This window comes from Hippocampus guttulatus, chromosome 9, assembly GCF_054856545.1.
Source record: "Hippocampus guttulatus isolate MCC_2025c chromosome 9, RoL_Hgut_1.0, whole genome shotgun sequence".
NCBI lineage: Eukaryota > Metazoa > Chordata > Actinopteri > Syngnathiformes > Syngnathidae > Hippocampus > Hippocampus guttulatus.
Genome location: NC_141269.1, coordinates 13,864,481 through 13,880,326, shown reverse-complemented (window position 1 = coordinate 13,880,326; position 15,846 = coordinate 13,864,481). Strand labels below are relative to the sequence as shown.

The 15,846-nt window shown below is 41.5% G+C and overlaps 1 protein-coding gene across 2 annotated transcripts; it reads right to left on the bottom strand.

Annotated features, from left to right (window-relative positions):
* Positions 1 to 390: 390 nt before the first annotated feature.
* Positions 391 to 14,566, bottom strand: LOC147200431 (adhesion G protein-coupled receptor E5-like). Of its 2 annotated transcripts, none has more exons than XM_086120972.1 (17): positions 14,344 to 14,566; positions 9,315 to 9,389; positions 7,943 to 8,092; positions 7,733 to 7,861; positions 7,330 to 7,473; positions 7,205 to 7,248; positions 6,774 to 6,884; positions 6,541 to 6,694; positions 6,350 to 6,469; positions 4,992 to 5,053; positions 4,665 to 4,823; positions 3,995 to 4,189; positions 2,720 to 2,937; positions 2,472 to 2,630; positions 2,009 to 2,177; positions 1,845 to 1,943; positions 391 to 1,759 (listed from the first exon to the last, which is right to left on the bottom strand). In XM_086120972.1, the coding sequence occupies exons 1-17, from the start codon at positions 14,375 to 14,377 to the stop codon at positions 1,718 to 1,720; spliced, it is 2,064 nt and encodes a 687-aa protein (XP_085977098.1). In that variant the 5' UTR covers positions 14,378 to 14,566; the 3' UTR covers positions 391 to 1,717. The 2 variants fall into 2 exon arrangements, with proteins under 2 accessions (XP_085977098.1, XP_085977097.1); XM_086120971.1 differs by having other exon boundaries at positions 4,992 to 5,191; positions 14,344 to 14,565.
* Positions 14,567 to 15,846: the final 1,280 nt, after the last annotated feature.

Genomic DNA, 15,846 nt, shown 5'->3' with positions numbered 1-15,846 from the left:
CACACACACACACACGCACACGCACGCGATTGGGGTTGAGGGGTTGGGTGCAGTATCTTCCAACCTTACCTTGTTTTTTTGTGTGTGTGTGTGTGTCACCATTAGGCACCTTTAAGATTCCCTTGAGCAAGGCACCGAGTCCCCCAAAACTGTCAGCTCAGGAATGCATTCACTGTTTGCGCACCCTATCATTCTGATATTTCTCATGTCGCTTGTATTTGTATGTTCTGGTTCTCTGCGAAGTGTGCAAATAATATATACTGCACTGTACTCTGTCTACCCTGCAGTTATCTCGGTTATGTTATTTTGCTCAAAAATTCCCAAACAGTGCATTGTATCGTCGTCTGGAGTAGAAAAGTAGAGTCCGGTTTCAATGATCCACACTCTTGATGAAGTAGAATTTTTAATAAAATATTAGGTGCATATTCTTTTGAAGATAACAGTACCAAAACAGCAATGTAGAAAAATAGGTTTACATACATCATGGTCAATCGCTCAAATCGTACATTCATCAGGTGCCAGAAATCACAAAGCGATTCAGGAATAAAAAGTGGTCACAAAAAATACAGCCAAACATCAGACTAAAGAGCAGTTAAGTTATCAAATAATACACCATGATAGGTGTTCGCATGACATCATTTGAATGCAAACAAAGATACAGGCCAACACCATTAAAAGAGAAGCTTGACCAACTCTTCTTGAAATTGACAGTCTCTGACAAAATAGGATTCATTTCTATTAAAAAAAAACTGACATCAAGTAAACTGAAGAAAGGAAGGTTTTCAAGTCATAAAGCATGTTCAATGAGGAAAAAGTGCGCTGAAATGATTTACCGTGTACTACTCCCGAGCTTTAATTCTTACAGTAACCACGAAGCAAAGCAGAGAGCAATGATAATGACATGACAATGTCGAATCCCGCAAACAATTTCAATAGCAGGAAGGTGCACAGTCACCAAAATGGGTGGGTCGGAGTTTGGTGTCTCATGAGAAATCCTTTTGGTAAAATGTCCCATCAACCAGTGTCTAAAGGCAAATGAAAACCTTAATAGAGTGTTCTAAATAGCCATAAGTGATTCAAACACTTATGTTGTTTGCTAATTGTACAAAGTATCTTTACAGTCTTGTTAGGTTCTTTATTTCATCACACTGAAGGCCCACATGAGGTTTGCATGAACATGCCTCGAGCTACGACGTGAAGTGAGGTTCAATATTCGTCATTTGTTTTCTCCCCCATAAAACAAACCCTATGTGGTGAAATTCAGTGCATGGAAGCTATTCTAGCTTAATGGCCCATTAACTTTAAACATTCTGCTTGGAAAATTCTCATAAAATGCATCCAAAATTGAACCCCAAGCAATTCAAGGGGAATGCAGCTTATATAATGATAAAGATATGTTCAAGGTGACGCAAGAAGAAGCAACTTTCAGAGTTGCTTTTCATAATCACTATTAACCGGACCGCGGGTGACTTCTATATTTAAAAGCATTGTCATTAGCAAAAATGTATGACATGATGAAACTTATTTCTCAGTAGAAGGAGTGACGTTTCATCTTTTCTATTCACACAGAACACTCGCTTTGACGTAAGCACCTGAAAGCATCATCCGGATGCCTTGGCTCATTCGCATTAACTGAAGTAAAGGTTAATTTTGAGGGTTTAAAATCTCAAATTAGCCTCGTGTCTTTCGAAAAGGACGACGACAAACAGAGAATGTTTCAAATGTGGGATTCCCCAGTGTTCTGCCCGCTCCGAGAACCCTAAAAGAATGGAGACAAAATATTTTTAGGACATGGTGATGAGTTCAAGGGTGCGGGGGGTCGGTAGAGGTCACATGATTCTTACTTGAGACTGGCTACTGGATGGATTTGCACTACTGTAGTCAAAGTGTCTTTTCTTTGACGCACAGATCCAGGAGAAAAAGTTGTAGTACTCCTCTCTAACCTGCAAAGGGCAGTAGAAATCAATGAGGAAACACACGCGCACACTCTGTACTATATAGACCCTACCTGTTTACATAAGAGGCAGTGCATGATGAAGACCAGTGCTCCCTGCAGGCTGTTTAAGATGGTGAATATGTACTCGACCACTATGCTGCCCTTGCGAAAAAGGAAGGCTCCAAATATCCACATCAGTCCCAGAATGCACATCTGAGCAATGGCAGTCACTGTGAAAGTTCTGGAGAGGAAATGAAACAATTGGAAAGGAGCTTGACATGACTCCAAATGCAATTGAATTGCTTGATGATGTCAGATAAGAGAGCATTATTGAATGGATTGGCGGAGGGTTGTCTTTGTGAGATATCAAAATTGGCTTGACGATTCACAACATTTAAGTGGCATAACAAAATAAAATAACAAAAATAAAAATAGAAGTATGGAAGGGGGCAAACACTTTTTCACTGTACTTTATACATAAGCGGAATAATAAGACAAGGGGAAGCACACAAAAAAAGAAGCTTTGCTCACGAACTTTAATTTGTTGAGCTTGGACAGGTCAGGATTGAGGCTGCTGAACTTCTGGCCCAGCTTCCAGACGGTGACAATGAAGAAGAAGACGTTGAGGAAGATGATGACGCACACGGGGCCATAGAAGCTCCAGATGAGGCCGTCTTTGACGGACAGCCAACAGCTGCAGTGCAGATATGAAAATCGCAGTCTTAACTAAAAGCAGACCTCCACTGCGTCCTTAATGTTTGATCCTTTTCTAAACACACTTACTGCTCCTCAGTTCCGTATCCTTTGGGTCTGATGATGGCAGATACAGTGACAATGGCCACGGGTGCCCCATAGCCAAAAAGGAATAAGTAGAGGGGCCGAATGGTGGCATCGAAAACAAGGACCACCATACGATACAGCTGCACCCCCTCAAGCAGCATCCATGCAAACACTCCCAGGAAGAAAAGATGGAGCATGGCAGCAATAAACCTGCAGCCGCCCTGTAATGCAATATAAACAAATGAAGGGCGGAAGTTACATGGAGAGGAGCGCAATGAAATGACTCCTGCCGTGTTTATACGAGCTGTGCTCACCTTATAAAGACACGCCTTTGAATTTGACTTTTTGGTTTCTCGTTTGAAACAATAGCCCCAAGACTACATCAGCACAAGACCGAGAGCTTTGAGAATAGAAGTGGTAATAGGGAGTAACCGGAAGGTACCTAGTGTTATTTGTGTTCTTAAAAGGTTTCACATAGAGACAGTCATGAGCATATTATTGTGAAGAACATTTTTGCCTTGAGCTCTCCTTTAGATACAGTAAAAATATCATTTACAACATCACACTTACTAGAATGAAACTGGATCGTATATTTGTGGCGAAATGTGTTTTGGGGGGGATTTTTTTTTTTTTTTTTAAGAACGGTTTGTTTTTAAGCATTCATTTAAGTACTATTTATTTACATTTAACATTTGTGTGCAGGACATTTTATTGAATTGTTACTGAAGTGTTGTTATATTTTCCTAATTTTGAGCACCGTGTTAATGTTTGAACCCAACACAAGATTACAGTAACTTAACCTACAAAATTAAATAGAGGTTTACTTTTTCGGAAACAAAGCCTCTGCCACGCTTCTTATGAACATGTAGAGCAGACATCTTATTTTATTGTATTTTCTTTCTTATTATGATTATACTTGGCGAGCCGCGTCCTTTGTCCAGTGATGCTTTGATGGTCAATTTCGGGAATGGACAGTCACTCTTCAAGAATACATTTCCTGTCTGCATCCTACGTATCTTTCATCAGTTTTCCTTTTTGAACGCCACTGTTGAGTACCTCAGATTTACCCATTAAGTTGATGCTTCAAATCAGCAGAGAGCTCCTTTAAGCGTCATGAGCGAGGATGACTCGAGAGCCTGCAATGTTAATAGCTTGGTTTCGCTATGCAGTCTGTAAACCATGAGAGCAGCCGCTCCACAATTTCATCAAGCCAAGGGGCCTCCATCAGATTATTGCCATCCATGGAAACATTGTCACTGCCATCTTGGGCAAACATACCTCAGATTTTGTTTGGAAAATGCCGGCCAGGAAGATGAGGTCAGCGATGAAGAGGCAGATACAAAGATGCAGGTGGATGGTTGTACGCGTCCCGTGAATGGAACGGCAGAACTTGAACGTCAGGATGCAAAGACTCAGACACAGCAGGGAGAGGATCAGTCCGATCTTTGTGATCAACTGGATCGCAAAGGATTGCTGCGGGTGGGGGGAGGGGAAATCCGACAGTCTGAAACCATTTCACATCATTATACATCTGTGTTTTGTTAAATGGTTTTAGTCCCCTTGAGAAATGTAATTTCATGCTCTCAAAACAAATGCATTGCTGCATGATTCTTAATTTCCTTCACATTTATATTCACTTTAGTTTCTAAATTAACATTCGAATTGTAACAGTGAGGTCCCGCCTTAACCTTATCCTCATAATCGAATTGTTACAGGTGAATTAACTTCAGGTGTAAAAAAAAAAAAGTGCTTCTGCAAATAAATATAGGGCACCATGAGATGTGATATAAAGTGCAGCTACGACTGTCCAAATGCCTGCTTTGAAAACAACAGAGCTAGTGATGTATTTTAAGTCCAATGAAAAACTCCAGCACAATGGCCTTATTTCCTGAAACATTGCAGTTTTAAAGTATGTATGTAAAGCTCGGGTGTGTTACTTGTTTCTTACATCTACGGGATAGTGAGCCATCAGCACGGCGAAACTGCTGAGATGTGCACATCCACACACTGTGTGCGTGGCGTTGGATGTCTGTTGATGGCAACCATCTGTGGCCCAAGCACCTCTGTCATTCCAGTAAGCGCAGATGTACCTTGCTTCCGATTTGTTCTAAACCACACGAGCAAAACCATAAGATCTCTCACTTTACCACATTGGCACAACTCGTGATTGCGTTGACTAAAGCGTGGCGAGTGAGCACTAGCATTTTCCAATTCCTGTCAAACATTCAGATGGTTCTGTTTGCTCAGTTCAAGTACTGGTGTTAAGAGGACAAACCTGGAGATGTTTGAGTGTGAGGATGACCGGGTGGCTCAGGTTCTGAGTGGATGGGTTAGACACTACAACAGACACAACCCGAGAGAAGATTTCGAACGTCGGTTCAAGGCCATCTTTTTCAAATCCTTGGAGCTTGTCAAAGGAGTGGTTAACAGATCTCTCCAGGTTATGGTAACTCAACAAGGCAGCCATAGCAAAGCCTAGGAGAAGACATGATCAAGTAAGATATGTTTCATTGTTTACTTACACAAGAAGGCAAGGGATGCAGTGTATTATTTGGAATATCATTATAGCATTTTGAATTGGTTGGCAACCAGTTCAGGGTGTCCCCCGTCTACTGCCCGAAGAGAGCTGGGGTAGGCTCCAGCGCGCCCCGCGACCCTTATGAGGATAAGCAGATCAGAAAATGGATGAATGGAGGTATTTTGGGAATTGAAGCAAACATTACCAGGACTTTATTAATATCATCCATCCATCATTGTCTATAGCAGGGGTGTCAAAGTAATTTGACATTGTGGGCCGCATACGACCTCGGCAGATGTCAAGTGGGCCGGACCATTAAATTACACCATACTCTGCCAAAAAAAATCCAAAATATCATGAACATATCTTTTATAAAACATTTCATGAAACACCTTGAATTTCCTTTGACAAATGTGCAATTTACTTTGATCATTTATGCATTGCAACTGATCCCACTGATTGTACAAAGGCACAAAACATTTAACAAGTAATTGCTATTGAAAAATATAGTCATGCATTTTAAGATGAAACAACATGTTACACATGTGCAAATAAAATGTAAATGTAATCCCTGCCTGCACTTTACAAACTAAAGAGAAAACAGTCTTCCCCCTTGCGGATAATCCATGAATTGCATTTTATTAAAATTATTCATTCTGTGTCTTTTATGCATTTTTTTCACATTTAAATTGTCCTGCGGGCCTGATCAATCCTCCTCGGGGGCCGGTTACGGCCCGCGGGCTGTATGTTTGACACCCCTGGTCTATAGCATTTGTACTCATTAGGACCAACCGGGAACTGAAGCCGATCCAAGATGAGTAAGTGGCGCGCTGCACCCTGGACTTGGATTGGACGTCAGTCAATGCTCATTTAAGTATATGGTATAAGTGAATTGCAATTAGCTATGTAGAGTGATGGCACATGAGCCAAATAAGACACATTTGCATTTTAGTGAGGATCTAGATAAAGAGTGTATGATTTGAGTCACTGTGTCGCCAATGGAAATAATGTGCGCCACAAAATTTGTTTATTTGTGCCGAGCAATTTGGGTGGCATAGATATGTTGTGGGGATTATTTGTTTTTGCAGGAAAGGGTAAGGTAAGAAGTAATTCACCAGGATATGCTTCTGTTCCAGCTGCTGTTGCCCAGTCGGTGTCAAGTGCAGAGTTCTCAGTCCTCAGATGAATCGGTCCAGTGGGTGGAGACCTTCCCTTCTGTACTGCAATCTCCACAGCTACTCAAACAAACAGTTCTCCTAAAGCGGACAGGCCTCCTGTTGTACGGCACTGTCAAACTGAGTCTTACCTGTCTCATTGGAGCCCATTGAGGTGCGGTTGCCTCTGAGCTGAGGGCCAATGAGCCTGATGGCGTTTTCCATAGTGCTGAGCAGCCCAAACATGTCTTCACTTGTGTCCACATCGGCTGATGATAAGATGGTCTCTGATGCTGTCAAAAGTCTCTGTGGGTGTTGTAGCAAAAAGGATGAAGCACTGTGTGCCGCGATGGGTCTACATGTGCTTTAGGTTTGCTTTGCTGACCTCCAGTAGTGCATCTCCATCAGCCTTGTTTCCATGGCTCATATTTGGGTTAGACAGAGCCATGCAGCTGTTTCTCATTGTGGACAGCAGATCTGCCAAGCCAACGTAATGCTGAGAAAGGACACGATAATAACACTATTCAGCTTTCAAAATACCCACTTGAATGTATACATAAAATAACACCAGGGTTCCAGTGTGTGAAGAAAGAAACGCCCCTTCCTTAAATATTCCATTTAACTGATCTCGGCTTTTAACGTGCTAAGAAAAATGAGAGAAAGATATTTGATATGTACAGACAGGGGCATCATCAATCTTTTCCGATGACCAACAACAGCAGCGGGCATTCATTGTTTTCCTTTCTTTCCGACAGAGATGGTGCAGCGCATCGCGAAATTTAACGGAAGTGCAATGAAAAAGAGCCAATGTTTTACCTGTGAAGCTACACTACTGGCATCAAAGGTTTCACAATCCACTTCTAGAGGGAAAAGGTTAAATGTGTCAGTGCAAGTGTGTCAATAACACACACATAATAAATGAAACTGATGCAAACACTCACTGGAGCATGGAGTCCTTTCATTGCCATAATTGGTGTATCCTTTTGCGCACTTGCACGAGTAACTTCCATTTAAATTTTTACAACTTCCTTTGCTTCCACAAATGTCTTCCTTTCGGTTCTCAGCTTGCTCGCATTCGTCAATGTCTGAAGGGAACAGAAACAGACATAGAGTTACCCAACCCCAATATTAGGTCCACCTGCACAATCAGTAGTGGTTCAGGTTATTATAGGTTAGGGTTACTTCAAAAATGTACAAAAGTTGATTTTTACTTGAGCGCAATGTTTTCTCACTTTTCGCTGGCGATACGTTCTAAGCCCCCTGCAGTCAGCGTCAAGACTGTGCAGTCATTAAACTATTTGCTGTTACACTAAAGGTCAACCCTTATAACGACATGACAATTACCTAGGCAGTCTCTCGTTGAGCTGGTGTTGGCGTAACCAAATTGGCAGATACAGCGAAAGCTTCCAATCAGGTTGATACAATCAGCCATGCGACCACAGACCTCGACGTCAGAGTCACACTCGTTTTCATCTAAGGGAGGAACACAAATAACACGTGAGCGAGGTGAGACAGAGAAACACACCATGAATCGGCCCCAGAGGGTTCGCTCACCTTTACACTGTCCGTCAAACGCAGTGAAGTTGATGTTTCCGTTAATGTCCAAGAAGCCAGACTGACACTGACAGTAGTAGCTGCCCATTGTGTTGAAGCACTGTGCGTGGCTACCACATAGTCCTGGAGTTTCGTCACACTCATTCACATCTGGACATTGAGAGTAGAATTAATTATGCACCGTGTGGCATTGGCAGTACTGTACTGCAAAAAGCCGCCTCTGGCATTCATCTTTAAGGACATTTAAAAACACTGGTCAACAGGAAATGTTAATGAGATGGCTTAATGTGTCCCTGCACGCTAATTTAAAATACTTTTTTTCCGAGCATATCAGGGTTTGGAGATGCTTTCATTGGTGTGTGCGTGTGTGTGTGTGCGTGTGTGTGTGTGTGCGTTGTGTGTGTGTGTGTGTGTGTGTGCGCGCGTGTGTGTGGGTGTTTAAGTTTGACCAATAAAAGCTTGTGCAGTAAAGGTTTTACTGTGCATTGTCAATTATAGCTAAGACATTTCAGAAAAAAATCCCACCTGCTGCTGAACCTAAACCTTAATTCATAAATATTACTAAATGTATTACAAGATTACCTCGTATCATGTGTTATTTTCATTATTATGAAAGCCTGATGTGATAGAGAAAAACAGGGCAGATTTAGAATCAATGTAAAAGAAAATGATTTTTTTGGTTCACTTGCATCTCTGATTTAAAAAGCTAAAATTTGTTGACCTGTGTAAACATCTTTTCATTCAGAACTGTCAACTTCTATTTACACTTGTATGAGTTAATGTGAAAGTTAAAAAGTCACTTCAAAGATTTTTCCTAAAGCAAGGTGTCAAATATCATTTTGTGTGGCCCACGAAAGCAAATCAAGCATGTCAACTTTTCCATGACGCTTGCTCAAGTCTGAACTAAAATTTCAAATTGTCATATGTAATCCATCATAACATAGAGCTATTTCAATCTTGTGACATACTTATTACATTAATGTAAACAATGGCTGAACAAACCATTAACTTGACTTCTGATTTCAAATCTAGTTATCCACCAATTTGTTGTGCACTGAAAATGTATTATGTGGAGGTGATTAAACATTTATACGGTTTTACAAAATTCACTGTCATAATGGCCCTCTCAGGGAAACTGTAAATACAATGTGGCCCATGACAAAAATGAATTTGACACCCTTGTCCCAAAGTGAATGAATGTTTTAAGATGTCAACGACTATATTTGTAATCTATGTTGCTGCAGCTCTTATCCTACAAGACAACATCATTGATCTTTTCCACACCACCCTGAACAGTCCTAAGATATTAGCAACCTTAGCCAAGTGGATATTTACAAACATTCTAATAAGCCTAATAAGTCAGGTTAATTACCAACACATTGGGTTCCTTCCTTGTTCATGCCATTGTCACACAGAGGCATGCATGTCTTCAGTGTGCACATAAAACCTGCAGGGGAAGCATCAGAATGGTTAGTTTCTAAGTAGAAAACATCTTATTTTCTATCGCATCTCATGTGTCCTCGTTTGGGTCACGGGTGCGCTGGAGACAATCCCAGCTGCCTTTAGGAGAGAGGTGTGTGCCCAGAAAATTAAAAAAATAAATAAAAACATAGGGCATGAATTGAGATTTAAACCCAGAACCTTTGACTGTGAGGCAGATATGCAAACCAGTATACACCAGGCTGCCCAGTGGAAAACAAAAAAAAGGGGAAAGAATTCATGTTCACTTCAAGATATACATTAGTGTCTGAACAGCAAAGCACTCGTGCTGCTTTTCCTTCCTTCTTTCTGTGTCAAATCGACCCTGTGCTGTGTCGTTTGCTTATTTACTCGTTGTTATGGTGATTACTGCTTCCATGTGTGAGAGAAGAGCTTTTAGTTGTGCCACAGATAACTCCCCACGCAATGCAGTACCTCATGTTACCGTAATTTAGTTTTGTTCAGGTTCATTGCATACGTGCTAATGTTGTAGGGTTAAGCACTATCCAATACAAGTAGGCATAGAAAGGTAAACTCTATTGAAACATCAGTTTGAAAAGATACTGTAAAGTACCCATTAAGGAAAACACGAGCATGGAGATTCTTTGTATGTCTGATTGAAATCTCAACTCAACTCAACTGTATTTATAGAGCACTTTAAAACAACCACCGCTGTATACAAAGTGCTGTAAATGGAGCAAATAGCATATATACAACAATAAACAATAAAACAATAAATGAATCACAAAGACGGTAGAAAGCACAAAAACAGTAAAACTAAAAATCAAGTCCGAGTCATTCTGAGTCAAAAGCCAAAGAAGAGAAATGAGTTTTGAGGCGAGTTTTAACGATGGGCAGTAAGGGGGCTTGCCGAATGTTCAGTGGGAGGTCATTCCAAAGAGAGGGACCAGCAAAAGGCTCCATCCCCTCTGAGCCTCCGCTTAATTCTTGGTACCTCTAATAATGTCTGGTCCGCAGAGCTGAGGCGCCGGGCAGGTGTGTAGGCTCCAAGGCCATTTAAAGATTTGAAAACAAATAATAGGATCTTAAAAAGAACTCTAATATGTATAGGGAGCCAGTGAAGGGATGCCAAAGTGGGAGTTATGGGAGTAAAATGCAGCTATTTCAATGTGTGTATATGACGACATCACTATGCATATACGTCAGGGCAGAGCATTTTCTGACCGGGCGCAGTTTGGCTATTCTGATTGAACTGCTTACATGACGCTCGTTCGGATTGTCAAAATTAATCTAACTCCCCTGTGAATTCGAATTAAATTCCATTCAATGTATTATTCTGATTGAGGTGGTTTATATGTAGCATTTTCATTCCGTTTAGTCATTCGGATACATTCTAATCAGAGTACATGGCTCCATCTAAAAACGGCAACTGTTTAAGCACAAAAGATTGCAACAATTGCTCCGGCCCAAATTTCATCAATACTGTCACAAGAGATTGTCAAACCAAAATTTGTGACTTTGAGGTTATGGGGGATTTTTTTTGTTTTTAACAATGAGTGGAAGTGGAGACATGTTGTCTTTCATTGTCATGCGCGTGACTGACAGTTAATGTGTGTCTTCACCAATGAGTGAGCCTTTCTTGTGAAACTACTTGCATACAATGTGTAATGTCCTGTTCCTCTCAGACACCAACGCACTTGTGCTAAAGTTAATTTCACCCTAGCTTTCACAATGACATCTGCAATACGCTCCCAAACAAACTTGACTGTATTTTATAAGGAAGAGAAATCTACTGATGTAATGTTTAAATTGAGAATTCTAATTATGGTGCATGTTTTGTGTTACTTATTATACTTGCACCCATGACAACCTCCCCCACCCCTCACACACTCAATTCGCCACACAACAGGCATGTAACATAGAACATGTTTGTTGCACACACAACTCCCTCTCCTGCGTCGCCCGCCCCTCATCCACAATAAGCCCCCTGTTTGAGGCAGGGCTGGAGCTCTCAGTGCCCCAGTGAAGATAAAACCAGACTGAATTTAAAAGTACGTGTGCCAAACAGCGTGACTGCCCCCAAGTCTATGACTAAAGAACACAAGGACTGAAAACAAACAAAGTGTGACTTTGTGTCATGTCTGCGGCTGATGTAATCAGAACCGTGTACGGTAGCACACCCCGCGATCGTCCTCATTTTTTTTTCTATTGGATTTCAGTTCTGTTTCTCTTACAACCACATGTAGTGACAACAGTTCACGACCTGTCTCCCATTACTAAAGGCATATGACTGTATGACTCGTAGATCTAATCTGAATACTTTCACTTTGATCCAGGCTGAAGTAGTGCTCCTCAAATTGTCCCCTCGGTGTGATTGTGCGTGTAATGGTTGTTCGTCGTTCGCCTTGGCTGGCAAGCGGTTCAGGGTGTCCCCCGCCTACTGCAAGAAGACAGCTAGGATAGGCTCTAGCACACCCCGCGACCCTTGTGAGGACAAACGGATTAGAACATTCATTCATTCATTATCCGAACCGCTTGATCCTCACAAGGGTCGCGGGGGGTGCCGGAGCCTATCCCAGCCGTCTTCGGGCAGTAGGCGGGGGAACACCCTGAACCGGTTGCCAGCCAATCGCAGGGCACACAGAGACGAACAACCATGCGCACTCACACTCACACCTAGGGACAATTTAGCGTGTTCAATCAGCCTGCCATGCATGTTTTTGGAACGTGGGAGGAAACCGGAGCACCCGGAGAAAACCCACGCAGGCCCGGGGAGAACATGCAAACTCCACACAGGGAGGCCGGAGCTGGAATTGAACCCGGTACCTCTGCACTGTGAAGTCGACGTGCTAACCACTGGACTACCGGGCCGCCCGGATTAGAACATGAATGGATGAATTCAAACGTGAGCAAACTTCTGTGTGGAGAGACGTTTTAGGCCTTGTCTGATACATGTGAAAGTACGTGCGTCAAGACAAGACAGCACGGATAGATACACTTCCACTTTTTAATGACTTCTTCAAATGAAAGATAAGTGCAAAAGGGAAGCTCCATTAATTGCCTTATATTACACTTCTATTATCGTCATATTGCATTTTGCTAGTCAAATAGCTGTCCCATGAGTGTGTTGTCATGCTACAGTAATTTACAAAGTAATATAAAGTACTTTAATCATAACAAGATTTGTTCATAAAAGAAGAAGAAAACATTTAAATCCAGTTTATATTACTGCATCATATTTTTTATAATAATAATGCATTTTATTTGAAAGCGCTTTTCATCATACTCAAAGACACTTTACAAGAGTTTAAAACACAGGATAAAAATATACACTTAAAGCCAAGCATACAGGATTTACAAAAAACACATTTAGATGAACAAAGGCAAAAATGGGTAAAAGAGGTGTTAAAAGGTGTTAAAAGCATTGCGGAACAGGTGAGTTTTAAGAGACGATTTGAAGGATTGGAGGTCAGTACAGTTGCAGATGTGTTGTGGGAGAGCGTTCCAGAGGGTGGGGGCGGCGGCAGAGAAGGCTCGGTCCCCCCCAGGTTTTTGACACGGTTTTGTGGAAAAAGGCCAATCGTAATTTTTTAAAAAGTAAAATAAAAGTCACATTTTGTCAAATGTCAATGCTCTTTCTCCACACAGGCCTTCGCTGTATATATGCGTGCACACGACATGGACATGCAGTGAGTGACAGAACAGAGAGGCTATTTTTACAGGTTATTGAAAAAAAGGATCCAAACCCTCTAGTCCAAACCACTTGGAAATTATGGCTATTATTGTGCTCTTGTGGCGGAACTATATCTTGTGCAATCAGCATATAGCACATGAGTGTGACTGAATGGAGACGAGACTGTTTTGTTCCTCTGTGTGGACCTCGTTGAGAACATTTCATACTCATGGGAATTACAGTACATAAAACATAATACTGTATATTAATACAATTTTTAAAAACGGATGAAATGACAAAATATAATGACATATTTTATCTTTGCAACCACGTCGAAGAAAAGCTATTCTATTAGAATCGGTTTTAAGATTCTGCTACTGGTTTATAGATCACTGAATGGTTTGGTTCCTGAATACGTTAATGGATGGCCAATTGAATATAAACCCAGTAATGCCGTGCGCTCGACACACTCAGGTCAATTCGTGGAACCCTTGTTTCAAAGCAAACATGGTGATGTGATATTTAGCTGTTAAGCTGCACGCAAATGGGATAAGTTGCCATCGGAAGTGAAGTCAGCACCAAGTATAAATGCCTTTGAATCCAAATTTAAAGCTGTAATATTTTTCCAATTCCTTTGATTAAATTCCTTGAAACATTTTTAAACCTCAAATTCACTCAACAGTCTTTTAGTCATTTCAGAAAGCTACTTTTCGTTTTGTTCCTTTTTAAATGTCTTTAAATCGTGTATGAAATAAAAAGTGTGAAAATAAAGTCGCCTTGCCTTGTCTTGCATATTCCTTACCAAGATGAGTTTCTATTGAGATTGTCGGAGGGGCATTCCCATAACAGCGTGTTTAGTGTGGTTTTGGTTTCTGCAGGTTCAAAACTCTCCTGCATCATCCTGAGAGAAATTTCTATACTTGAGTTACATATTTGTTGAAACATCTTAGTCTGATGTAGTGCCTTGATCAAACCAGAAATATAAGGCCATTGTTTTCTTTGTCAAGAATTTTTTTGGGTAAATATATCAGCATGTACTGAATGTGTTCTCGCCCCAGTCTAACAAAGTGTGACCGGTGTGACACTTTGTCATCGCGGTGAGCGCATTAACACATGATTGTCATGAAACATGATTAGATTAAATGGAATTCGTCGTTCAGAAAGCAAATGCTGGTAAAGGCATCATAGCATTTAATAAGTACATTGTGGGGGTTTTTTTCCTTCATTTCTTGTTTCATTTGTTCACACTGTCGTACAGTCACACACAGAACAATTATGAATGACTTACCGAGAAAAAGCAGAAGCTTTTTTCTTCTGTCCATATCCAAACAACAAAGCAGCAAACTTTGTGATAAGAAACAACTGAAGTCCTCGCAGAAAGTTCACCAGAATTTAGAATTCTCAGACTCTACAAAAGAAACACACAAAGAGAAATTCCGGAGACTAGTGTGTGTGAGTGAGTCTGTCTGTGAGAACCACCACCAGTTTTTTCCCTCTCAATCCTGAGCACGCCTCCTTCGGCTCTCCCCCACCCCTCCTTCTCTCCCTCCTCACTCCTTTCACACACACACACACTCTTTCCCTAGTCACTCTTTCCCTTTCTCTCCACCTTTTTCACACTGGCCTCGTATCACGTTGCCTGCAGAGACCGCCTCTGTGTCTTCCCGTGCCTACACATAGGCTGTGTGCTCTATTTCAGGCCCGACTACCCTCTCCCTCATGGGACGCATGCAGAGGAGGCGGCTAGCCGAGTCTGAAGAGGATGATGACTCACGTCATTCTAAACAGCTGCTTCTTGATTTCCCAGTAAGCAATCTCTTTCTCCGTTCCCAAACGTCCCATCCTCCATCTCCACCTCCTTGTCCCTGGACAACATTGGAGTTTTCATCCACTGCCAATGGTGTTTTCCCAGCCCCCCGCCCCCCCCCCACACACACACAAGCAGGAAGCCAAAAAATGCAAACAGAATGATCTCCATTTCAGTCCACCTACTTGAAAAGTCCACAAAGAAAGTGGTGGTTCTGCTTGAATAGGGTGGCAGCTCTTCTGGGAGGCCACTTTAAACATATATGATACAGTTGCTGGTCAAGAGAGGGTGTTCGGGCGTTGCCCTACCACACATTTGTGCTCATCATGTTACTTCCCTATTAGTCAAACATTAAATTGAACTATTGAACTGTTTTTGAATGTATGTTGATCTTTTTCCAAGTGAACAGGTTTAATATGAGTTAAACTCTTGTGCGTATTACCCAATGACACTCAGTGTCAATACGCACACCACTTCCACATTCCATGTTGGGATGTCAAGTTGTGGTTTCGTCACGCTCATCGATCATGTTCACTCTCTGTCTGCTAATGTTGCTCTTTATTTATTTAAATTCTCATATCCTTGTAATTTTGAAGGTGGGTTGCTCACATTGGTTGCTGTCATGCTCTGTTATACTCACTTAATATAGACGAGCGATTCTGTGTGTGTGTGTGTGTGTGTGTGTGTGTGTGTGCGTGTGTGTGTGTGTGTGTGTGTGTGTGTGTGTGTGTGTGTGTGTGTCTGTGTCCATCTGTCTGTCCGCTTCTACTGTATGTTTGTGATCCCCGTCCCATCACTATTTCCCTTGTATAAGGTAATTACGAAAACGCTGCAAAATGTCGGTCATGTGACTGCTTAGCGTGAAAATGATATCATGGATGCAATTGTATGTTAGTGAACCTCACTTGTAATACCTTAAGAGTGTCTTTGCGAAAAATAAATGAAAAGCAATTTATTGGGGGAGGGGTCTTTTCCACATACTGT

Coding starts and splice junctions, on each gene's coding strand:
- LOC147200431 (XM_086120971.1), bottom strand. CDS start 14,377: ATGGACAGAAGAAAAAAGCTTCTGCTTTTTCTCG. Junction 4,190..4,664: donor TGGCTCACTATCCCGTAGAT/GTAAGAAACAAG, acceptor CCCCACCCGCAG/CAATCCTTTGCGATCCAGTT. Junction 2,178..2,471: donor TCCAAGCTCAACAAATTAAA/GTTCGTGAGCAA, acceptor TTTCCTCTCCAG/AACTTTCACAGTGACTGCCA.